The sequence below is a fragment of the Anabrus simplex genome, chromosome 6, assembly GCF_040414725.1.
Source record: "Anabrus simplex isolate iqAnaSimp1 chromosome 6, ASM4041472v1, whole genome shotgun sequence".
NCBI classification, from domain to species: Eukaryota; Metazoa; Arthropoda; class Insecta; order Orthoptera; family Tettigoniidae; genus Anabrus; species Anabrus simplex.
In genome coordinates, this window is record NC_090270.1 from 248,984,274 (window position 1) to 249,011,472 (window position 27,199).

Here is a 27,199-nt window from a genome sequence, read left to right on the forward strand (position 1 = left end):
TATTTGCAACTAGTTCTGTGACCTCGTTAGTTCCACATGTTTCCATTTACAGTAAAACCTCGTTAATTAACCGCCAATTCACAATTCAGAAGTACCAACCCTTGCCGCGTTACAAAATATTCTAAGACCCGTTATAGCATGCAGTTAACCTTGATTCACAGTTTATACCTTTCAAATGCCATGAAAAAAGAACTATATCCTAAATGTATCCAAGAAGGTGCAATTACAGTATTCAAATAATGCACTCGGATATCTCACTGGTAAACATAACCTCACGCATCGAAAGAAAGCAAAAAAACGATTCAAAGACGAGGAGAAATTTATGCTGGCTCCCATGTGCAAGTGCTTATTAATTGGATTACTATACAGTATGAATTTTAGATGCCTTGTATTTACACAGAAAGTAACCGATGCTCTTAAAATCGAACTTTCCTATGACTATCCCCGGACGATTTCCCGCCATGGCACTTCTCTCGCACTTCAGAAATGTAAACACTTGCAGCGTCACAAAGTAATCTAAGACCCATTAATACATGCAATCACCTCGATTCACAGTTTAAACCTTTCAAATGCCATGGAAAAAACTATTTCCGAAATGTATCCAACAAGGTGCATTTACAATGTTCAAATAATGCACTTGGATAAATCACTGACAAACATAACCTCACACAACGAAAGAAAAAAAATCGCACAATTCAAAGACGAGGTTAAATTATGCCGGTTCCCCTGTGCAAATGCATTATTTTTGGATTTCTGTACTGTTTGCATTTTTAGATGCTTTGTACTGGCATGGAAAGTGCCCGACGCCCTTAAAACATTGTAGCTTATCGAATTCTCCTATGGCGAGGCGATAAAGTATCTCGCATCCATGTGCACTACTATGACCCCCATCCCTCACCCTTGTACGATTTCCCGGCTGGCAATTTCTCCTTTAAAACAATAAGACCGTTTGGGCTCGCATTAAAATAAAGCAATGCAGTTTCACCAGCAATGAAAGTATTGTTCGGTGCGTACGAATTTATTATATGAGCCACGTTTTTCGTCAACTGTTGGTATCGCCAGTGTTCGCGGATTCTGTTTTCCCGCACACTGCCTGTTGCGTGATATTACGGCGTTCCTTAAAAGGTTGAATACAAAAGAATTCCGATTTCATTCAACTTAGCAATCATGAAGCGCACTGTAGACCCACCGAAGTGAGTGTAAATGCGGAAAGCTACCCCTCCACGTTTCGGAATGCGCGTTCTATTATGACGCGCAGCGGATAAATTTCGAGTTGAAATTACTCTGTAACGTACTATTGTTTTAAAATGTAAAGGCAGTTTCGAATTAAAAGTGTGAATTTCGGTAATGGGGCCGACATTGTACTTCGAATTACGAATTATCCGTATTTCGAATTAAACAATTGAAATAACATGCAAAACTGTATCTCATGTTTCCGGGAACGAGAGCTTCTTCGAATTAGGCGGGATTTTGAATTAACCGATTTCGAATTATCGAGGTTCTACTGTATTGATAAAGCATTTCCTTCTAATGTTTAACTTTATGAAGATAAAGTTGGAAGGTACAATACTGTAAATGTAAAGAACTAATCGGGATAAATATCCAATCATAGGAAGAGGAATTCGGGAATGGAATAGTTTCCAATTTCTTCGAAATAATTTACAAGAAGACTATGTAAACAACTAATAGGGAATCTGCCACCTGGGCGACAGTCCTGTGTGCTATTAATCATAACATCACTTTCTATAAGTAGCATACATGTAAAGCAATTTCCTAGTAGACATAATATTGTTATTAAATATTTCAATGAAATATATTATTAACAAAAGAACATATGAAAAGAGGCATACAGATTAACACAACGCCAATAATGGAAATACGAGAGATTCGTCATAACAAAGGCTCGAACCTGTATACCTCGTATTACGAAGTGAGCGTGTTAGCCATTACGCTACGAGAACGATTGAGATAATTGGGATACATACATTAAGTTATACCTCGTGTCTGAAAACTGAAAAAGTAGAAAATTAAAGCCCATTTGAAATGATTTCCAAATAGATTTTGATTTTATATCCTTTTAAAGTTTCTTTACGAAAGCTTGACGTATATAATGTGTTCCCTAAGCTACCGATGCGAGAGGCTGGTGTGACCGTTGCAACTCAAGGGAAGCATTAATGTTCAAGATCCTGCAATACAATATCGGCCACTGTTACAGTATCATACTTTTTTCAGTATACTACGCTAATTTAAGTTGTATGTCACCAGAAATACAGCTAATAATGATCAACTCTCAAAACTTGCCCAGCAGGTAAAGTCTTATCGGGCCCTCGAAGTGGCCGATAAATTACGCGCCGGGTAACTACGATTTATGCTGCCGATAGCGTTACCTGGGGGTGGTCGAACGGAAACATCCTTTTACGGGGAGGGCATGTTACGCGCTACTTTACCAGTAGGTGGTAGGCCCGGCCCTTAATCTGAAGACCAGTCTTTCTCTATGCAGTGTTCAAAGTATTTGAAATGAGTATCAATTCATTAGTGTCAGATTCTCAAAACTCCATTCAGCAATCTGTATTGCCCTCATGTAATACAGTACATGCAGTAATCTTGGTATGTTCATTTTCCACTCAGCAGCTTTCAGAATATGTCTTATACTTCCACTGTTAATCCCTGTCTCATGACTACATTGTGTAGCAAATTTCTGAGGCGACATTGCAAACTTTTCTAAGACGATAGCTGAAGAAGCAGGACTTGTATGAGGTCTTCCAGATCTTCCCTTGTGCATATTACAAATGGTACCATGCTTCTCAAACTTGTCACCAAGTCATGTAGGCTAATTGTCAGATGTTTTAGAGGCTGTGTTGCAAACTCTTGCATTCACTCATGTTGAATTACAGTGACATTTTCATACTTGAATCACCACTTAAAAATAAGTTTCTGTTCCTCAAGCATGTCCCAGCCATTTTGATTCACTATCAAATACGTTACTTGTTAGTCATAAGTCATACGGGTACCTACATCTGCTGAGAAAACTCCATACTACTTTACAATCTAAAAACACTATGCAGATCCCATTTATTAAAGTGTGTATACATTTTTTTTTTTGACAGACCCTATAGTTACAGGAGACCTAAATGCAAAATTTCTTCAGGGACTGGTTGGTAAGATTGTGGGCTAATACAGCTTGGGGCAGAGACAAAAGGAGCTGAGACCGTACGATTATTATTATTATTATTATTATTATTATTATTATTATTATTATTATTATTATTATTACTGCCAAGACAAGTTGGTAATATTTGGGCTACTGTTGACTTTTTTCTTAGAAATGTTGGCCATAATCAGCAATCGTAGATCCAAGATATTTTAAAATTGTTGCTTGTAGCAGTTTCTTGCCAACATTTTGGATTGTTCTGATTTCTTGTGATTTTGATGTTATAGACTTAAATCATATAGAGAGTGATAGGAACACGTGATAGGACAGATACAGGGTCTTTTCTTTAGCATGCTCGGCATCACTACTCAGAGCACGGCATGGCTGACGCAATGACACTCGGTCGCTATCCGGTATAATGCGCGCTATTCCTCCCCACTACTTACGGCAATTCACACTTATCGAAATCCATTTCTAGTGAAACTGTTGATCTAAAACCTCCCTGGCATTACATTTGATGTTCAAAATGTTGTCCCTCAGCTGTCAAACACGCCTGACACATCGTTAACAGGTTTGCGGACACTCGACGAATCTCATCTCGTGTGATGTTCGAAATAACTTGTGTAATGTTCTCTTGTAGTTCTTCTCTTGTGTGAGGATTGTTCACATACACTTTTCTGTTCAGCATCCCCCACAGGTAATAATCACAGGGATTTAAATTGGGAGATCTAGGGGGATAATTAACCACACAATCTTAGAAAACTTCCCGTAATACCTCCATAGACCGATTAGCAGTGTGTGCCGTCGCATTATCTTGCATAAAGTAACCATTATTGCTTTCTTCTTCCATCAGCTCTTGAAAGAATGGTCTGAGAATGAGCTCTATATATCGATCAGCATTTATTATTTCACGGAAAAAAATTGTCCCTATAATTCTGCGAGCACTTATTGCGCACCAAACTCCTATTTTTACATCATGAAGTGGACGGACATGCAGCTGCTGGGGATTTTCTACACACCAGTAGTGATTGTTTTGACTATTTACATAGCCACTTAAGTGTAGCCATGCTTCATCACTATAAAATAAAAGTTCTGGGTCAACATAGCCATCGTGAACTGACTGGAGCAACCTGTTACAATACCGAACCCTAGTGAAACTGTCAGGTCCTCTTAAATATTGGGCAGGGGTGGGTTTGTACGGTTTTGCTTTTAACAATTTTGTTGCTTTGTGGGCAGAAGATGACACATTAGCTTGTACGGCGAGACGCGACAGGGATTTTGTTGGAGTTCTTTCCAAGAGAGGTCCTATTTCGTCAAGCTTTTCCTCTGATAAAACGGTTTGTCTCCTGCGTGATTTCTTGTTAAGAATGGACCCGGTGGTGCAGAACTTCTTTACTAATCTATGTACCGTACTCCTATGGGGAGGGAGGATTCCAGGAAATTTGCAAATGAATCGAAAGCGCCATTCTGTATAAGAAGAATGCTTCGCATAGCACAACACAATGAATATACGCTGTTCTACTGTATTCATCACTCGTTAAACACACGATTAGTATTCCTTCAAAACCTACGCTATTTTAAAGCGAACACATTGAACACGCTACCAATGCCACAGAAGAACTGAACTACTACTGTGTGTGAAGCAATGGTTATCGCTACCGTACTGCATTAGATCATCTTAGCCGGTCATGAGGCAATATATCTCGGCAAATGAGTCACCCGGCTGCGCTTTCGCCTTCCGTGCGTGTTCTCCTGACACACGGAGCAGGCCTTAAAATTGACCCTGTACAATGGCAGGTTGGTGTCGGGAGAGGAAGCAACAGAAAGAGGATTTGAGAACAAAAATGAAAACACAAAAGGACAAAAATGAGAACACAAGAAGACAAGGGCAGTGTCCACATCTTTATACACTGCCATGTTCATCAATCCCACTTCTTCTACATCCATCTCTTCTCAGCCCCCAACAAGCTCGTTTCTGCTTCCTAGCTTCATCAGGAGGGTGGGCTTTGATACTCATTGAGGAACAGACTTGGTACAGGAATTGTAGTACAGTGGAACCTCGATTCTCCATGTTTTAAGGGATCCGGGGGGGGAAGTACAATACGGGAAAACGAAAAATCCTGGAAAAAATTAGAACATCACAATAATCACTCCTAAAACAAACCAAACTACAGCCCTAATGGTCCTTGGCCTACCAAGTGACCACTGCTCAGCCCGTAGGTCTGCAGATTACGAGGTGCCTCAGGGTCAGTGTGACGAATCCTCTCTGCCATTATTCCTGGCTCTCTAGACTGGGATCGCCATCTCACCGTTAGATAGCTCCTCAGTTAATGGTAATCATGTAGGCTGATTGAACCTAGAACCAACCCTCCTATGCAGATAAAAATGCCTGACGTGGCTGGGAATCAAACATGGCATCTACAGGTGAGGGATAGCCAAGCTGGACCGCACGGTTGTCTTCAAACATTAATTACACTAGTTAAAAATCTAGATACTTTACATTCAATTTTACTGGGGAACTTTAGCATTTTCCCGTGAAAACTTGTCATGTCAGCAAATTTGATCTGCCAAGCTCATCGAAAAATCTAATAAATAAACCAAGCCAAACAACAGTCGATCACAGGTACGTTTTAATTCTCTAAGGTAGTAAAATAAAGCAAAAATCGCCCAACATGATTGCTGAATCTCTTCTTTTTTTTTTAATCTTCCATTGTAATTTGGTCTCTGGTATATTGTTTGTGGTAATTTGCTGGAAATATTGTACCGCGTAAATTAGGCCTACATCCACTTTTAAAGGTTATGTTGAACTTGAGAATATGGATTTGAACCTAAGTATAGAGTCGGAGAAGTTCTCCAATGCATTAAATATTCAATTCTGCCTGTCAATAATCACAAGCAGATTGGAAAGAAGAAAAAACTTCAGAAATTTTGGTTTATTTGTGACTTAAAGCTCAGCTGGAAAGCGCGTTCACTGCACAGGCCAGTGCGAGTGGGAAATTATACAAACTTTTTAAATGTTACTCTGTGCAATTAAAATTACTGCTGTTTTTATATGGACATTTTAACAAAAAACAGTAAAAAAAACCCTGTCTTATATTAGGACCAAAACAGTAATGGCTTTATACAATGTAAGGTGCAACATTTCTTCTGGTCTTGTGAACATAATCGTATCCGATCATTATTAAAGTACTACATTCATTTTACAAAGGAGCAATTTTGATTCCTGTCTGAAAGCCCAATATTCAGTGCCCTGCGGGAAGTGCCCAACACCTGTTCGACAATACAATAGAAAACGTCTAACCTTGAACATAATGTAGATGTTTTACAAGTACGAACATTTGCCGAAACTCGTTCCGTCTTTAGGTAGAGCTGTCGAAATACACTCTCTCTCCTTCCAATTGTTGTGGCCACTCTGCTTTATGATTTCCGAGGATTCCGTAAATATTACGAGCTGAATGCAATGCTAAGGTGGTCCCTTGTGCAAGTTCACCGCCGATCGCTTTGCCAGTACAATACTTGCCGTAATTATCTCAATGACGGGACGTTAACATCAAGATCCACAGGTATCTCATAGCCGTCCTTTCGTGAGGTACTTTTTCTTGAAAAAAGCCAGATCGAGGATTTCGCGTCGGGATAGAATTTTTTGGATGGTTGAACCTGGAAATAATTTCTTCGAGGAGTGGATAACGCAGGATTTTTACATGATTTAATCAAGATATTCGCGGGACAATATGATTTGAACGAATAATTTGGGAAATTGTAGTTTCAAGGAACGGATAGTTGAGGTTCCACTGTATAAGGAGGAGGCCTGAAATACAGGATTTTGAGTTTCAGCCTGCACAGTAAAATGTTGCTGTTACGAATACCAATATAACAAATTGTTCAGAATTGCAAAATTATTGGTAGGTCCCTTCCTCTTTTCCCTATTTAATGTTGTATTGAGGAGGGGAAATATAGAATTAGAAAAATTTCCAAATAATTTTGAACTTTCAGTATAACAAATGAGCCTCCACGGTTGAAATCCTGGTCGCTCCATGTGAGATTTGTGCTGGACAAAGCTGAGGTGTTGCAGGTTTTTCTCTGGATACTCTGGCTTTCCCTGTCACCCTTCATTCCAGCGACACTCTCCAATATAATGTAATTTCATCTGTCAGTCATTAATCATTGCCCCAGAAGAGTGTGACAGGCTTCGGCAGCCGGCACAATTCCTATCCTCGCTGCTAGATGGGGGCTTCATTCCATTCCAGACCCAGTTGAATGAATGGAAACAGGCTGTGGATTTTCAGTATAACAAATAAAAATATAGCCATTTTGCCTGTATTTTATTTTTTCACAATATAATTCCTTTCTGTTTTAATCGCCCAGTATTTTGCAAAACACGTTCCTATCCAGCTAATACCAGACAACACACTCATGACGACAACACAGGCGAAACTAGCCGATTACAAATAGGGTAAGGTAAGCAACTGCATAACAATTCTGATCAGCAGGATGCATATCCTTCAGCATGTGAAGTTTATGATGTGTTTCTCAAAACAAATGTTTATTTTATTCAGTTTTTGAGTACATCATTATTTACGATTAATTTCTTATGAAGAAATAATTGCAAACTGCTTTATAGAAGCTGGAGTGATTTATGCAGCTGATAACATCATGGGAAGTGGAGTATTGAATGATGCAGAAACAGGAGAAAAGAGAGAGAGAGTGAGAGAGAGAGAGAGAGAGAGAGAGAGTGTGTGTGTGAGAGAGAGAGAGAGAGAGGGTGGGGCGGGGTTGGATGTGCCAATAACTGTGGATCTTGCCGACTACATCAACATGGACTGTGATGTTTCGGTGCAAACATAACGAGTAGAAGAGAAAGTGTGAGCTCTTAAGTTGTTCCCTGTTGGCTAGTATAGGGACTGTGATGAATCGTCAGTATTGATTGATTGATTCTTCTTATTCTTCTTCTTCTTTGTCACCTCCTTCTTCTGTTACACTGTCAGTTTTATAATAGAGCTTCAAGTTAGCAGCATTATGAATGATTACATTCGTGCTGTCGATGCTCTTGACCTTATAAGTGTTATTATTTAGGTTTTCAATAACTCCATAGGGCCCCACGAAAAGTTTACAAAATTTTGCATATATCTTGCCTGAGGCATCGGATCCTGTAGGCCTTCTGATCAATACCAACTCTCCAACTCGAAGCGGTCTATGGAATCGCTTTTGACGTACCCTTCGTAGTCTTTTCTCTGCCTGTTTCTTCAACTGCTCTGTGGTCACTTTGATACAGGAGTTGAATCATGGCTGAGAAATGATATAATGGATGCAGAAATTTTCTCACGGCACTGGAGTGTGTATCGTAGAGATAGAATAGGAAAGGTGGGAGGGGGAGTTTTCATTCTGGTGAAAGAAGAATTTGTAAGCTACGAAAAAGTTAAAGATGAGACACATGAAATTCTAGGTGTAAGGCTCATTTCTAAAGATAATAGGCAACTTGATATATTTGGTGTGTACAGATCGGGAAAGGGTAGCACTGATGCGTTTTCGGAATTATTTGATAGGATAGTCAGCTATGTGGGAAACGACATGGAAAGAAATGCGATTGTTGCGGGAGATCTGAATTTGCCAGATGTCAATTGGGAAGGAAGTGCGAACGACAAGAAGCATGACCAACAAATGGCAAATAAGTTAATATGGGAAGGACAGCTGATTCAGAAAGTGATGGAACCAACCAGAGGGAAAAATATTTTGGATGTGGTGCTGATAAAACCAGATGAGCTCTTTAGGGAAACTGAAGTAATAGATGGTATTAGTGATCATGAAGCTGTTTTTGTGGTAGTTAAAAATAAATGTGATAGAAAGGAAGGTCTTAAAAGTAGGACTGTTAGGCAGTACCATCTGGCTGATAAAGCAGGTATGAGGCAGTTTCTAAAAAGTAACTATGATCGGTGGAAAACGGTAAATAAAAATGTAAACAGACTCGGGGATGGGTTTAAAGAAATTGTTGAGGAATGCGAAAACAGGTTTGTACCTTTAAGGGTGGTAAGGAATGATAAAGACCCACCTTATTATAATAGAGAAATAAAGAGACTACGTAGGAGGTGCAGACTGGAAAGAAATAGAGTTAGAAATGGCTGTGGAAGTAAGGAGAAATTGAAGGAACTTACTAGAAAATTGAATCTAGCAAAGAAGGCAGCTAAGGATAACATGATGGCAAGCATAATTGGCAGTCATACAAATTTTAGTGAAAAATGGAAGGGTATGTATAGGTATTTTAAGGCAGAAACAGGTTCCAAGAAGGACATTCCAGGAATAATTAATGAACAAGGGGAGTGTGTATGCGAGGATCTTCAAAAGGCAGAAGTATTCAGTCAGCAGTATGTAAAGATTGTTGGTTACAAGGATAATGTCGAGATAGAGGAAGAGACTAAGGCTAAAGAAGTAATAAAATTTACATATGATAACAATGACATTTACAATAAGATACAAAAGTTGAAAACTAGAAAAGCGGCTGGAATTGATCAGATTTCTGGGGATATACTAAAGACAATGGGTTGGGATATAGTACCATATCTGAAGTACTTATTTGATTATTGTTTGGTCGGAGGAGCTATACCAGATGAATGGAGAGTTGCTATAGTAGCCCCTGTGTATAAAGGAAAGGGTGATAGACATAAAGCTGAAAATTACAGGCCAGTAAGTTTGACATGCATTGTATGTAAGATTTGGGAAGGCATTCTTTCTGATTATATTAGACATGTTTGTGAAATTAATAACTGGTTCGATGGAAGGCAATTCGGTTTTAGGAAAGGTTATTCCACTGAAGCTCAACTTGTAGGATTCCAGCAAGATATAGCAGATATCTTGGATTCTGGAGGTCAAATGGACTGTATCGCGATTGACATGTCTAAAGCATTTGATAGGGTGGATCATGGGAGACTACTGGCAAAAATGAGTGCAATTGGACTAGACAAAAGAGTGACTGAATGGGTTGCTATATTTCTAGAAAATAGATCTCAGAGAGTTAGAGTAGGTGAAGCTTTGTCTGACCCTGTAATAGTTGAGAGGGGAGTTCCTCAGGGCAGTGTTATCGGACCTTTATGTTTTCTTATATATATAAATGATATGAGTAAAGGAGTGGAATCGGAGGTAAGGCTTTTTGCGGATGATGTTATTCTCTATAGAGTGATAAATAAGTTACAAGATTGTGAGCAACTGCAACGTGACCTCGAAAATATTGTGAGATGGACAGCAGGCAATGGTATGTTGATAAACGGGGCTAAAAGTCAGGTTGTGAGTTTCACAAATAGGAAAAGTCCTCAGAGTTTTAATTACTGCGTTGATGGGGTGAAAGTTCCTTTTGGGGATCATTGTAAGTATTTAGGTGTTAATATAAGGAAAGATCTTCACTGGGGTAATCACATAAATGGGATTGTAAATAAAGGGTACCGATCTCTGCACATGGTTATGAGGGTGTTTAGGGGTTGTAGTAAGGATGTAAAGGAGAGTGCATATAAGTCTCTGGTAAGACCCCAACTAGAGTATGGTTCCAGTGTATGGGACCCTCACCAGGTTTACCTGATTCAAGAACTGGAAAAAATCCAAAGAAAAGCAGCTCGATTTGTTCTGGGTGATTTCCGACAAAAGAGTAGTGTTACAAAAATGTTGCAATGTTTGGGTTGGGAAGAATTGAGAGAAAGGAGAAGAGCTGCTCGTCTAAGTGGTATGTTCCGAGCTGTCAGCGGAGAGATGGCGTGGAATGACATTAGTAGACGAATAGGTTTGAATGGCGTCTATAAAAGTAGGAAAGATCACAATATGAAGATAAAGTTGGAATTCAAGAGGACAAACTGGGGCAAATATTCATTTATAGGAAGGGGAGTTAGGGATTGGAATAACTTACCAAGGGAGATGGTCAATAAATTTCCAATTTCTTTGAAACCATTTCGGAAAAGGCTAGGAAAGCAACAGATGGGGAATCTGCCACCTGGGCGACTGCCCTAAATGCAGATCAGTATTGATTGATTGATTGATTGTCCGCTAGGGGCAGCACCGTTGCTATCTGAGGGTTGGTATCTGTAGTTGTAATATGGTTGTGTTCGGTAGTGTTGTTCTGTGAAGGCCAAAAACTTAATTGTCGTGCATTAATATTAAGTGAAAGTGAAGAGCGTGTGATTTGGTGATGGCATTCTTGTATTTAGTGTAAATACAGTGCTGAGTTTATAAAACTTACAATAATATTGACGAGGAAAAAGATTCCTACTTGCTTCGTTCCAGGATTCAAGTCTGGCTACAAAACTACGAAAGGTAAACACTTCTTCAAACCACCTAAAAATGAAGCAGAATTTTCAAAATGGGAAAAGGTGATTCCCAGAAAATGTCCATATAAAAACAGCAGTCATTTTAATTGCACAGCGTAACATTTAAAAAGTTTGTATCATTTCCCACTCGCACTGGCCTGTGCAATGAACGCGCTTTCCAGCTGAGCTTTAAGTCACGAATAAACCAAAATTTCTGAAGTTTTTTCTTCTGTCCAATCTGCTTGTGATTATTGACAGGCAGAATTGAATATTTAATGCATTGGAGAACTTCTGAGACTCTATACTTAAGTTCAAATCCATATTCTCGAGTTCAACATAACCTTTAAAAGTGGATATAGGCCTAATTTACGCGGTACAATATTTCCAGCAAATTACCACAAACAATATACCAGAGACCAAATTACAATGGAAGATTTAAAAAAAAAGAAGAGATTCAGCAATCATGTTGGGCAATTTTTGCTTTATTTTACTACCTTAGAGAATTAAAACGTACCTGTGATCGACTGTTGTTTGGCTTGGTTTATTTATTAGATTTTTCGATGAGCTTGGCTGATCAAATTTGCTGACGTGACAAGTTTTCACGGGAAAATGCTAAAGTTCCCCAGTAAAATTGAATGTAAAGTATCTAGATTTTTAACTAGTGTAATTAATGTTTGAAGACAACCGTGCGGTCCAGCTTGCCTATCCCTCACCCGTATGACGAAGTAAAACTGAGGGAAGAGGTTCAGTTTAACACCAACTCATTTAAAGGTGATGGATTCGTAAATTTAGGAGAACACACCCAAGAACAAGGGAAAAATAAACTCTCAAATCATGTGTTAGTGTTCATGTTTGTCCCCCTATTGCATAACTGGGTTCAACCGGTTGCTGTGTATGCATGCCGAAATTCCACACCTGGTGATATTTTGTCACGAATTTTAATCCAGGTGGTCTTTCAACTGGAGCAAATTGGCGCCAGAATTATAGGTTTCACCTCAGACGGAAGTCAGTCTAATAAAAAGGTGTGGAAATGTTTAGGAATAAATGGAAAAGAAGGGAAGGTCGTGTGCTCTATTTCTAATGTTTGATTCTAGTAGGAGACTTTGGGCCTTTTCAGATGCTGTACATATAATTAAGTTCATCATAAATAATTTTCACGACAAAAGGCAAGTCTATTACAGTAATGAAGTTGTGGATTTTAAATTCTATCGGCAAGTTTTGAAATGGATAACTGCCATAAATTTGCAGGTTTGAAAGTTTGCCACAAGCTAACATCTACACATATAGACCCCACTTCATTTCAGTGCATGAACGTGAGACTTGCTTTTCAGTTATTTAGTAATTCTGTTGCAAATGGCATAAAGTTCTTTAGACAGATAAACTCAGAGGGATTTGAAGACAGCGAACCAACAGAACCGTTCACAAGGGAATTAAACATCCTAATAGATGTATTAAATACTTCTACGCCTGCAGGGGCTCCTTATAAAGATTCAATAGGGTATCAAACCTTAATAAAATCTTGAATCCCTAAGAGTAACAATTGAGAGCACAATACAGGTGTCCCGAGTATTTATGGAATGATGGATTCCAATATGTGCTCACAGCCAAATTTAATCAAGATCCACTAGAATGGCACTTTGGTATACTACGCTCATTAAGTTGTGACGACCACACTTCAACAATATATTTTCTGAATTTACACATGTTGCAATCTATTTATATCCCAGCCAAACTTGCCCTGTCATCGGGAAGTAATTGTGAGCCCAAATTTGAACAGACATTGACATCATTCGTCAATCAAATGAGAACACTGGCTAAGAAGACAGGAGAGACAAATAAGTCTGTAGTAGAAAATGCACAAAAGAAGATAAGACAAGCACTAGACTTCACTGAGAACATGGATGACCTCTTACCGGACTGGGAGAACAATTTAGGTCTAATTAACAGTGATAGCCGCAGTTCCAGCGGCCTTGATCCAGCTGCATGTTAGTCCCACGTCAGGCCTCTTCACTCGTCCGGTTGGTGTTAACTCGTAATGACCATCAGACATCTATTCAGTGTACAACTGTTTCATTGCAGTTTTGAAAGACTGGTTCATGCACACATCCAACGGCTGTAGAATAGAAGTGAGTTCTCCGGGAATTATCGCAAGTTCAGTTTTTCTTTCCTCATCATATCTTATACGGCGTCAGTTGTATGTCCTCATTAACTGTCCACCACAAGTATGTTTCGTTTCTGTAACAAACCTCCCGGGTGACATTGCCAAACGCACTTCACCCAGTCCTCAACTAAGGCATTGTCCATCCAACCGGACTCCTGTTCTAACAATAACACTGGACGGTAAGTTTCCGTTTGGAAGTGTTTTCCTTTTCAGAACCACATATGGAGGGAGTCTGGTTCCATCCACTAATACACACATCATTACCATGCATCATTGCTTTTCGTTACCACCTGTTCTGATGGTTACACTTTTAGAACCCTTCGTTTGCACTGTATTTTCCAACAGCATTTAAAAATAGACTGGTGTCTGGTCAGCATTCCCAATTTGCGACAGTAAATAAGTATTTTGCTTCCTCAAATGAATAATGTGACGCTGAAAGGCCGTTGATATTTCTTCATATACCCCAGGGAGACGTTGTGAAATGGACGAACGTCTCCAATAAAAGTTTTGGATCCATCCGCGGCTTTCAGTAAAACCCTGTATTTTGAGTTCTTTTGAGATCTCTTAGTGTTTTCAGTTGAAACACCATATCCTAACTCATGTTTTTCTATCACAAATTTGTGGAGTCCTTGTTCAATTTCCGGAAACACTGCACTCTGCCTGCGGAACACACTGCGATCGCCGTTACTTTTTAGAAATTTTTCCTTCTTCCTCCAATCACGAATGCACGATTCGTCAACATCGTACTTTCTGCCAACTGCACAATTTCCATATATTTCAGCTTCGCTTACAACTTTAAGTTTCTCATGCACAGTAAATGACCACAGACGCCGTTTGGAATCCATCGCTTACTATCGAGACAGCACTTTCAGGGGACAGATACGGAACTCGAATGTGGGCGAGGTACACTTCCGTAACCAACAGTCTCGACTCTCCCAAAGTACAATATGCCACGAGATCAGCTATTCGCGAGCCCAGCATGCCAGCAACACTTGTGAAACAAATGACGTTCAAGAATCCGCAGCAGAGGTTTTCATATTTACTGCATATTTACCCATATTCTTTGATATACCGTATTTCATTACCTTACATTTCGCTTTTACAATCCACTGTAATCGTATTGAGAAAAAATCGATCTTGTTTTCTAGAACACAACTAAAACACAATAAGACCTGAATGCCCCTTTACATGTGGTATATTGAGTACGGTAACCATACTCAAATCTATTTCAGTACTCCATGTAAATGTAGTGAGTATTTACGAGAATGAATGGCTTGAATACAACCTGCACCCAAGATTTAGAACCAATATTTTGAGGGAAAAAAGTGTGGGTGGTATTCAGGATTATTGGCCTTCATCAGGGCATGTGAAGGTCTGCTTCTGACTGTAATCATTGAAATTCTTCAAAGAACTATCTATGGCCCCCACACTAGCTGGACTTAAGTATCATCACGCTGTGCTGTGATGTGACTTCCACGTTCTTTCTATGATCACTGTCAGAAGCAGACCCTCACATGCCCTGATGAAGGTCAGTGTAATTTGGCAGAAAGCTCAGCATTGTTTCAGTAATAAGTTGCTTTAATCCAGGAAATCATATTTATTTATTTTAATACAATGAGCCATCTATGTGATGATTAGGTGGAAGAGGAAGATGTGCCTTAAAATGTCTCACAGAGTTTGACTGTTATGCAGGTAACAAACATGGCATGTAGTCATCTAGATTTCCTTCTGTCATGAAGTGATGTGCCAGAATATGTCTTAAATTCATGTGCAGTGTTTGGTGACTGTTGAATGTTCTTTTGTTTCTGGTAGTGATCAGAAGAAGATACCACACTTTTTCGAAAAATAAAAGTCCAGAACATATTGTACTGGAACAGCATTAAATTTGATGTGCTGAAGATTAACCGAAACCTTTTGCAGTTACTGTATGCTGGTACTTTGTGTGTGTATATCCTAATTTTCCTATCTAATACTCTTACTCTGTAAATTCATGCTGAAGTAATGTAGATCCTGCAACAGATATAACAGGTGAGTTCTTAGGAATTGACTTGTTTCATTTCTGAGGTCCCCAAAAATGTTGTTACATTGGTAGTTTACTGTATTTGCCATTTCATTGTACCATTCTTGGGTTTGTCATTGGAGGTCAAACTTGTTTTCCACGGCTAAGCACGATATGTGAAGTAGCAGCTACAGTGCATGTCTGCCATAAATGTCCATCACAGGATGAACACGGTGATAGTGTCAAACCCTGCCAGGCTGGGTGGCTCGGGAGGTAGAGCGCTGACCTTCATTTAGTCATCAGTGATCTGCATGTAGGTTTGTCAACCAGGTGACAGATTCCCTAACCAATTACCTGCCCTTTTCTTAAACGTTTTCAAAGAACTTGGAAATTTATCAAACATTTCCCTAGATAAATCATCCGAGCTCAAGCTGGCAGGTTCAATCCCGGCTCAGTCCGGTGTTATTTGAAAGTGGTTAAATACATCAGCCTTGTGTTGTTTGATTTGGTAGCACATTAAAGTACTCCTGTGGGGCAAAATTCTGGCTTCTCAGTTTCTTGGAAACTGTGAAATTAGTTAGTGGAACATATAACAACAACATGATTGTTTTTTTTATATTTTTGAATCCTTGTGGATACTTACGATGACATCAGAGTTGTCACACCTAAGCATCTAGTAGTTGTTAAATTGAAGTAGGAACTTCAGCTGTAACTAGGATGTGTTTCATATAGAGTAAAATGTTGCTGTAATGAACGCCAGTATAAGGAAATATTCAGAATAGCAAAATTAATCCTAGGCCACTTCCCTTTTCCCCATTAATTCTGTGTTAAAATATTTCATTTTAACGAATTTCTAACTTTCAAAGTCAGTCTCTCTGAGAATCCTGTAGCGAAGCACAGGACCCGAGTTAGAAATCACATTCCTTCCACAATGTATGACAATATTTTCAGGGTTGGGTAAAATGAAATCGTACCAAGCGGTAATAGCAAAAATTTGTGACATAAGTGAGGAACTCACTAATGAGTTTTCACTGTATCTGCTTCAACTGTCAGTATTTGACTACAGCAAGATTTCTCTACATTTATGTTCACTAACATGTTGGAAGCTAAGAAAATTATCATTACTTTAAATTCATAGGGACAATTAATCAAATTCTGAAATTAACTTTGTTTTAAATTGCCACAATTATTCACTTTTACAAAAAACAAATAAATTCAGATCATCTAGGACCATATAAAAATAACATGCGATCATATGCTAATGAGCAATAGTTCAAAATATTTAAATATAAGAAGAAAGGGACATAATTAGCTCAGTGGCTTAGCTGTTGGGTTCCTACTTAGTCCGATGAGGTTCAAATACCGGTTGATTCGTAGGTCGAGATTTTTATCTCGAAAATCGTGTTACATCAGAAGGGCATCCAGCTCTAAACCCCTGACCAAATACAAAATGAGTCTGGATGGCTCCAGTGGCCCCCAGAAAAAACTCCGATAAGCTGAAAAAAGTTTATTTAGATTTAAGAAGGAAATACCCAGCAAAACAACATACAAGATATTTAACAGAAGTAAATCAAGGAAAGAAGCTGTAACAAATTTTTGTTTTAACTCTTCGCTGCTGCATCTCTTGCAACACAAGAATCTTAACCGCGTAACTAAATCAAGAAATTAAAAAAATATTAGAGATGTTAATGTAATGTAAGAGATAGACATGAAGCATAAAACTTACAAAATGCATCCATTTATTGCCCTTTGTGGTCCAGTCTGTGGTTTTTGGTTATTTAGAACCTCTTTGCTCAACTTGATGACCTTCACCGCTCTTCTGGTGTGAAATATTGCTTTGTACATCATCACCAAAATTTATGGATATTTTGAAACTGAATCTGCCACTAAAAGTCTATAGATTTATTTGCTGTCATTACTAATGTTATTCCATGTGCTGATAGGTGTGCAGTACTGCCAGCCAAAGACAAGAGAGGAATGTAAGTCAACTGCCACAGCAAAGCATTACAGCAATATTTAGCTGAAGTGAAAAATGATAGTAGAATTAGATTTTAGCTAAAGGTAGTCACAGGAAGTTCTTAATATGTATGAAACTGTTGCTCTTAGTTACCAAATTAGGGGTACTCAGTATGGCTACACCCCACTGCAGTGTCTGGTTTTGGACTGGGTAGATCAAGTCCATTCAGTATTGGTGTTCATAAAATTGAGAATGATGCATGTTGATAAGGTTGGTGGCTAAGGGCCGAATTCATAGTCAGCACAGGAAGTGGACAAGCCTGTAATCTTTCACCTTGCCAGGTTGAGTGGCTCAGACGGTTGAGGCGTTGGCCTTCTGACCCTGACTTGGCAGGTTCGATCTTGGCTCAGTCTGGTGATATTTGAAGGTGTCAGATATGTCAGCCTCGTGTCTGTAGATTTACTGGCACGTAAAAGAACTCCTGCAGGACAAAATGCCGGTACCTCGGCATCCCCGAAAACCGTAAAAGTAGTTAGTGGGACGTAAAGCAAGTAGCATTATTATTAATCTTTCACCTTTGCTTTTCACTTCCTTGAAAGACATAAATTGACGAAGTGGAATTCTTGTTAGTAATTTGGCTGTTGACGTTGTTATACAGGCAGACTCTAAAAACTTGCAATGTACGGTATTCTTTGCACTTTTTTTTTTCTCCCCCCTTTTCCCTATCTTTGTCCACCAGGCCATATTTATTCTTCCCAATCATTGGGGAAAATAAAAATCATTTTATAACATGTGGTATATACGTAAATGTTGTTGTTTGAGTCAGCAATCCATAGACTGGTTTGATGTAGCCTTCCATGCCTCCTTATCCTGTGCTAACCTTTTCATTTCTACATAACTGCTGCATCCTACATCTGCTCTAATCTGCTTGTCATATTCACACCTTGGTCTACCCCTACCATTCTTACCACCTACTACACTTCCCTCAAAAACCAACTGAAGAAGCCCTGGGTGTCTTTAACCCTCCAAGTGGTGATCGTTTCACTCTTAAATGCTGAGGATTCTTAAGTCAGACACATTAAAAAAATATATATAATAAATACAAATTTGTAATCAAAAGATATTCCAATTTCTGAGGTTGATCACAACCACTACATTATCTAAAATTAAATACCAAGATAAACAAAACGTGCCAAATGTCAATAACTTGCAATGTACAGTATTCTTTGCACTTTTTTTTTTTACCCTTTTCCCTATCTTTGTCCACCGGACCATATTTATTCTTCCCAATCATTGGGGAAAATAAAAATCATAAATAAAAAAGTCACATGTGAGAAGACTCGGAGAGAGTCTGTTGTGGTGGGTCATTAGGTCTAGATGTGCTTGGTGGGGTTAGCACATTTGGATGCACACTACTTGACGCATCACTATAGTCATGGGTATGTAAATTAGGGTCATATTCTTCCCTACTTCCAGAAGAAAAGTCGTCTAATGATAAATTCTCAGGAAAGTCTTCTACATTACCAATGTCATCTTCGCTTTCATCACTCCCAAGCTCCTGCAATGCTTCTCTAATTGCAGTTGAACCACTTAGTTCATTCATGTTTATATTATAATAGTCACTAAACTAAAATCCCCGGTCTCGAAAGCCAAGAATAATGGCCGAGAGGATTCGTCGTGCTGACCACACGACACCTCATAATCTGCAGGCTTTCGGGCTGAGCAGCGGTCACTCGGTAGGCCCAGGCCCTTGAAGGGCTGTAGTGCCATGTGGTTTGGGGGTTACTAAACTAAAATAAACCAATTAAAATAGAGTAAATCAGGCACACAATTATCACAAATTGGCTAGCAGACAATAACCTTCAAATGCTTGAAGCAACTGGACTGTTCGATTAGATGTAAACAAAGACCAGTTGACAGCTGACAACGTCGCCTCTTACTGTTTTCCTTCCCCAACTAAAGACAACTTTCACTGCCTACCAGATGGAGAATTTCATTTCACAGCGAGAATACTTGTAAAATCGATTGTTATACCGATTTTATGAGTTGTTACATAGATTGTACGAATCGTCTCACTATGAGGCGATAGCACTTGGAGGGTTAAGATGTGTTCTATCATTCTATCTCTTCTTCTGGTCAAATTTAATAAAATCGATTTCCTCTCGCCAGCTCAATTCAGTATCTCCTCATTCTTGATTCGATCTATCCATTTCACCTTTATCATTCTTCTGTAATCCCACAATTCAAAAGCTTCAATTCTCTTTCTTTCTGAGCTAGTTATCGTCCATGTTTCACATCCATACCATCCCACACTTCAGACAAAAGTCTTCAAAAACATCTTTCTAATTCCTATATCTTTGTTTGAAATAAGCAAATTTCTTTTCTTAAGAAAGACCTTCCTTGCTTGTGCTAGCCTGCATTTTATATCCTCCTTAATTCTGCCAATTTTATTTTATTTTTTCTATTTGTTTTACGTCGCACCGACACAGATAGGTCTTTTAGCGACGATGGGATAGGAAAGGCCTAGGAAGTGGAAGGAAGCGGCTATGGCCTTAATTAAGGTACAGCCCCGGCATTTGCCTGGTGTGACAATGGGAAACCATGGAAAACCATCTTCAGGGCTGCCGACAGTGGGACTCGAACCCACTATCTCCCAATTACTGAATACTGGTCGCATTTAAGCGACTGCATCGTTAGTTAATTTACTACCCAAGTAACAGTATTCATCTACTTCCTTTAAGACTTCATTTCCTAATCATATAACGTGCATCAACTGACTTCGTTTGCTCTCCATTACTTTTGTTTTGGACTTATTTATTTTCATCTTTTACTTCTTATCCAAGACTCCATACTGGTACCATTCAGCAGTTTCTCCAGATCTTTTGCAGTCTCAGATAAAATAACAATATCAGCAGCAAATCTCAGGGTTTTGATTTTTCTCCCCTTGGATTGTGATTCCCTTCCCAAATTCCTTTTCAATTTCCTTTACTGCTTGTTCTATATAAACATTGAAAAGGAGGGGGGAAACTGCAAACTTGCCTCACTCTTTTCTGGATTGCTGCTTCTTTCTCAAAGACCTAGATTCTTATCACTGCAGAGTGATTTCTATGCAGATTGTAGATAATTCTTCGTTCTCGGTATCTGATCCCGATCAGCTTCAGAATCTCAAATAGCTTGGTCCAGTCAACATTATCGAATGCCTTTTCTAGATCTATGAACGCCATGTATGTGGCTTTGTCCTTGTTAATTTGATCCTGTAAGATGTAAAGTCAGCATTACTTCACATGTTCCTATATTTCTTCAGAAGCCAAATTGATCTCCCAACTCAGTTTCAACTAGTCTTTCCATTCTTCTGTAAATAATACTGGACATGTTTAAATTTTGCAGGTGTGAGAGGTAGTTTTCACACTAGTCAGCACCAGCTTTCTTGAGAATATGTATTGTAACATCCTGCCAACAATCAGATGGCACTTCTCCTGTCTCATACATCTTAGCTGGGCTGAGTGGCTCAGACGGTTGAGGCGCTGGCTTTCTGACCCCAACTTGGCAGGTTCAATCCTGGCTCAGTCCGGTTGTATTTGAAGGTGCTCAAATACATCAGGCTCGTGTCGGTAGATTTACGGGCATGTAAAAGAACTCTTACGAGACTGAATTTTGGCACCTTGGCGTCTCTGATAACCATAAAAAAGTAGTGGGACGTAAAGCAAATAACATTCATACATCTTAACACACTAAGTGGAATAACCTCGCCATGCTGGTTTCTCCTAAGACTGTCAGTAATTCAGAGGGAATGTCATCAATTCCAGGTGCCTTGTTCCTATTTAGGCCTCTCAAAGCTCTGTCGAATTCTGACCCTAAAATTGGGTCTCTCATTTCATCAGCATCAACAGCTTCAGAACCATATCATCTGCGTCTTAACTTTGATGTAACTGTTGGATATGTTCCTGCCATCTTTCTGCCTTGTCTTTTTTCTAGAAGTAGTTTTCTGTCTGAGCTCTTAATATTCATACACAGAGTTTTCCTTTCTCTGAAGGTTTCCTTGATTTTCCTGTATGCATCATCTACCTTTCCTAGGACCATACAATCTTCGCCATCCTTGCACTTCTCCTTCAGCCATTCTTCCTTATCTGTCCTGCACTCTCTCTCCACTTCATTCTTTAATCACCTGTATTCCTTTCTGCCACCTTCATTTTATGCATTCTTGTATTTTCGTCTTTTATCGATTAGGTCTAGTATCCCCTGAGTTATCCATTGCTTGTTAGTTGATCTTTACTTTCTTCTTAACATTTCTTCAGCAGCCCTAGGGACCTCATTCATTGCGACTGTCCATTCTTCCTCTATTGTTTTCTTCAGCCTTTTCATTTAGTACTTGTGCAACATCTTCCTTGAAACAATCCCTCAAACTGTTTTCTTTCAACTTGTTTAGAACCCATCTCCTTGCATTTCTCTTTCTTCAAGTTCTTCAACTTCAGATGGCATTTCATAACTAACAAGTTGTGTTCAGAATCCACGTCTGCTCCTTGGAATGTCTTGCAATCCAGCAACTCGTTTCTGAATCTCTGTCTAATCATAATGAAGTCTGATACTTCCAGTGTCTCCAGGTCTCGTTCACGTATACAGCTGTTCTTTGTGGTGTTTGAACCAGGTATTAGCAAGGACTAAACTATGATCGGTGCAGAATTCAACCAGCCGACTTCCTCATTCATTCCTTTGTCCCAATCCGAATTCTCCTACTGTATAACCTTCTCTTCATTGGCCTACCACTGCATTCCAATCTTCCATCACAACTGGATTCTCGTCACCTCTTATATATTGTATTAAATCTTCTATTTCTTCATACATTCTTTCGATTTCCGCATCATCCGCTGAACTAGTAGGCACGTAGACCTGCACTATTGTGGTGAGCATTCGTTTGGGTGTCTCTTGACAACATTAAACCTTTCAGTATGCTGGTTGAACTAGCTTACCCGCTGCCCTATTTTCTTATAATTAAACCAACTCCTGCATTTCCCCTGTCTGATTATGTGTTGATAACTCTGTAGTCACCTGAACATAAATCCTGCTCTTGCCAGCGTACTTCATTTATACCAACTACATATTACGAATGGTTAATTGAAAGGGGGGTAGCAAAAACCGTAAAAATGTAGTTAGTGGGACGTAAAAACAAATAACATAATTATTTTTTCAAAATTCACTGTTCTGTGAGGACTCTTTTATTCTAACTCGAAGCAAGTTTACTGATTCATAGATCATTGGTCAGCTAGGAAATAGATTTTCAGATTGAAAATGAAAACCTACAACCTGTTTTCCAGTGTTTGATCGGGTCAGGGATGTAATGAATGAATCGTATATAGGCTATTAGTACGATGGGTTCGCCACTCCCAAAGTGAGTTATTAGTGACTAATAGATGCTATGAAATGATAATGGAGAGTATTGCTGGAATGAAAGATGACAGGGAAAACCAGAGTACCTGGAGAAAACCTGTCCCGCCTCCGCCTTGTCCAGCACAAATCTCACATAGATTGACCAGAATTTGAACCATGGTATCCAGCGGTGATAGGTCGGCGTGCTGCCGTCTAAGGCGCGAAGGCTCCAGATTTTCAGATTATTGACTAAAATTTGCAGTAATTTTTTAGTAATGTCTCCCATGAGCAAAATATTTATACTGAGTAAATCTGTACATTTTATGGGTTTATGCTGTGCTGTAGATAAATTGTGTGTCATTATACCAATAAGTAGCTTTTTTATGAACCTAGATGTAAGCTTACCTTGACTACTCTTCTTTCCAGGGAATGTACTATAATTTTGAGATCTTCCACATGCGAGAGAAGCAGATTCCTGTTGACAGTGTGGAAATAAAAGAGACCATCCATGCCTTTGCTTGGGAGCCCATTGGTTCAAAGTTTGCCATCATCCATGGGGAAGCAAGCAATGCCAATGTCAGCTTCTATGGAGTCAAGACTGGACAAGCACCCATTCTTCTTAGTATGTATGAAACCATTGCTCTTAGTTACCAAATTAGGGGTACTCAGTATGGCTACACCCCACTGCAGTGTCTGGTTTTGGACTGGGTAGATCAAGCCCATTCAGTATTGGTGTTCGTAAAATTGAGAATGATGCATGTTGATAAGGTTGGTGGCTAAGGGCCGAATTCATAGTCAGCACTTATACATAAGTGGAACCCTTAAGTAATAAGGGATCACTTATAATAAGTATTCACTTATATGAGTTTACGTTTCATAGACAACACTTAAAGAGCACCCTCATTGATACAGTAAGTATTCACTGGAGATGTGGCAATGCTGTATATTATGCCCGTGCTTCCTGGTTCGTGTAGTTCTGGCTATCGAATAGTGGGATGATCTATTGTGTTTTGTTTATCGAAGGACATCGCGCGACCGCGCGCGACATTTTTGAGGTTAAAGGATCGTCTATATTGTATTTGGTTATCAGAATGGATAACAAAACAGCGAGCTGAGACGGCACCTGCAAGAACATACGTATAATATAGAACAAGCAGACGACACAGTTTCTCATCAGAATATGAATGACATGGGAAAAACTTGTTGTGGATAATGCAAACTACGAAAATGCCTGGAGTCTAATTTTCTTCTTAATATAATATGTTTATTGTTATCCAGGTACTCGAACCTATACAAATATTCATCCAAATGTAGAATATCTAGCCTTCCAACGCTTCTAATGATATGACAAATATATCCGTAGCCGTTCTGTTGTAATAGGCCTGATTACTTCCCCCAATAAAATGTAAATAGTATGTTTTGATGCGCGATGCCATAATTTCAGAAACTTCTGATATAATCCAGTAAACGATTGGTTGACTAACCTGATAAAATAAGCACAAATCAACCTTAAAATAAATGGTGGTAGTGCAACAAGTTCATATTTTCTTATACTCTGTATAGTTTCTTTACTATTCCATAGGCCTACAGTCTTGATAACTTATCAACTTGTAGTAACACGTTTCCAATTAATTAAGCTAAATACCGGTAATGACGATGGTGATGATAATGATAATGAAAATAACAACCTAAAATTAAGAGGTGGCATAAAATCTCAAAACAATATCTTCATTAATGGTGTGATAGTGAGTCCTCTAGAGGTTATGTTCACTCTCTCACACAAACGAACAAGAATATTCGTAACTCTCACTTTACTAAAACGAAATCTTCTTTAAATTGTTGGTCACATTACATTTCGACAGGATTTTCGATCTCTACTGTGTGCACGGAAAGCATTAAGTGAATGAAATGCAACATATTCAGCAAAATCATTATCCTCCATCTTGCTGCAACGTAAGTAAGTCACTTAAGTGTGTGTGGGAGGTCCACTTACAGCAATAAGTGGGACACTTAAGTAGGCTTATAAGGGTCACTTTTGTATAAGTGCTGTCTATGAATTCGGCCCTAAGTCATCCAGTCACATTAATAGGAAACTTTTGCAGAGAGTCATTCTATACAAATTTAACCAAATGCACAATGTAATTGATGAAAAGAAACACACAATGGCGGATTATATAAGTATAGGAAAGGAATAAACAAGTGTCAAATGAAGTCCGAGAGTGAGGGGAAAAAGAAAGGAACACACATAATAGGATGAACACAATCCTGCCACCTTCAAACAGACTCTCTCCCCATCAATCCCAGTTCTTCTACATCCGTCTCTTCTCAGCCCCGACGGGCTCGTTTCTGCTTCCCAGCTTCATCTGGAGGGTGGACATCGACACTCGTTGAGGGGCCATCTTTCCCCCCCCCCCTCTCTCTCTCTCTCTCTCTCTCTCTCTCTCTCTCTCTCTCTCTCTCTCTCTGACTCGATTTGACACTTGATTGTTCCTTTCCTATACTTATATTATTATTCCATTGGGATCCTTTTCTCCTTGTGTGTTTGTCCTGTATTTGTATTCTTTTACCACTTGTATTTATCTTTGTCTTATGTTTCTTCCTTTTCCCTGTACATATCTGGCTTTCTTCTATTCCTATACTTGTTCCACATGTAAACTGAAGACCTGTTAAGATGACCCTCAGTGTGTGTCGATGCCCACCCTCGTGAATTGGGAAGTAAAAACTAGCTTGTCAGGGGCTGGGAAGAGATGGATGTAGAAGAACTGGAATTGATTAGGAGAGAGCGTATCTATTTGAAGACGGCAGTGTATGAAAACGTGGAGATTTTCATTGTCCTTCTGTGTTTTCATGTTTGTCCTAGTCTCCTATTTCTGGTGCTTCCTCTTCCCACTCATACCTGCCATTTTTTCATCTTATATGGGTGTTACTTTCTTTTTCCTCTTTCTTTCTCTCTGACAATGACAGATTATTGTGGAAAGTTGAAGAAATATAAAGAAATTGCAAAAGAACAGTAAAATCTCATCTTCATAAACTACCTCTTCCAACACTAACCTTTCATTGTTTATTTCCTATTATATGTTCCTTTCGGTGTTCTTATCTTTCTTCAAATGGATGACTCTCTCTCCTCATCAAACCCGGTTCTTTTACATTAATTTCTTCTCAGCCGTTGACCTACTCGTTTCTACTTCCCAGCTTAGTCAGGAGGGCAGCAACACAACTCACTGAAGGGCCATCTTGACAAACCTTCGTCTTGATGTGGGAAGTGTGGAATCGGAAGAAAGCCAGATAAAAACAAGAGAAGGGAAGGGTCAAAAATACAAAGATAAGTACAAGTGGTAAAAGACTATAATTTTTACGTTATTGGCTCTATGTCCCACTAACTACTTTTCTACGGTTTTCGGAGACACTGAGGTGCCAGAATTTTGTCCCGCAGGAGTTCTTTTACGTGCAAGTAAATCTACCAACATGAGGCTGATGTATTTGAGCAACTTCAAATACCACTGGACTGAGCCAGGATCGAACCTGCCAAGTTAAGGTCAGAAGGGCAGTGCCTCATCCGTCTGAGCCACTCAGCTCGGCGGTAAAAGACTATACAATGTGTACAATATTTTGAATGGTGTACGGCTACAATATGAACAATTTTAGCAATAATTGATATTTAGAAATGCAGGAGCATGTTTTAAATTATATGACAAATTTTTCTCAGGTATCCCCATCATCGCTGACGGACTGTACATACGTATCCCCATCATACTACATTTCACAACATAAAATTTAATAATTTATCAATGGAAACAAAACCCAGGGGAAAGTATCTGATTATGTACCTGTTTGATAAAGTGCTGATGTTCTCTCTGTTATGGAGTATATATCAAAGATGGAAGCTAGTAAGGATCAAAATATCCATAAAAATTGAGATTGATTACCAGAGACCCATTCTTATTAGACAGTTTGTATAGATGTGAACTTAGCAGTGTTTCCAAGATTCTCTATTTCTATCCATGTTTATACTTCATGCTCTTTGAAGATTCCTCTCTACAATACATTTTTATATTTTTCATTTCATCCCCACTTTTATACTCAACCAGTAACTTGTATGATTTATTATCAGTGCAGATGCATTGTTACCGTAGAAGTCCGCTATAGCGAGTACATCATATGGCTAGAGCTCTGTTGTTGTCATATGTCCTTTCAGGGGCACCTTTTCATTAAGAAGTACTCTGTTATAACAACTTTTTTTTTTCCCTGTCCTTTGAAAATTCCTATATTAAATTGTGTTATCCGT

General features: G+C 39.0%; 1 protein-coding gene across 1 annotated transcript in view; it reads left to right on the top strand.

The window, feature by feature from the left end:
* The window catches only part of eIF3b (eukaryotic translation initiation factor 3 subunit b), a 142,695-nt gene that overhangs the window by 93,566 nt on the left and 21,930 nt on the right, over positions 1-27,199 (top strand). Inside the window, exon 9 of the mRNA XM_067150355.2 lies at positions 23,341-23,536. Coding sequence (XP_067006456.1) covers positions 23,341-23,536 — 196 coding nt within the window. The remainder of the gene's footprint in view (positions 1-23,340; positions 23,537-27,199) is intronic.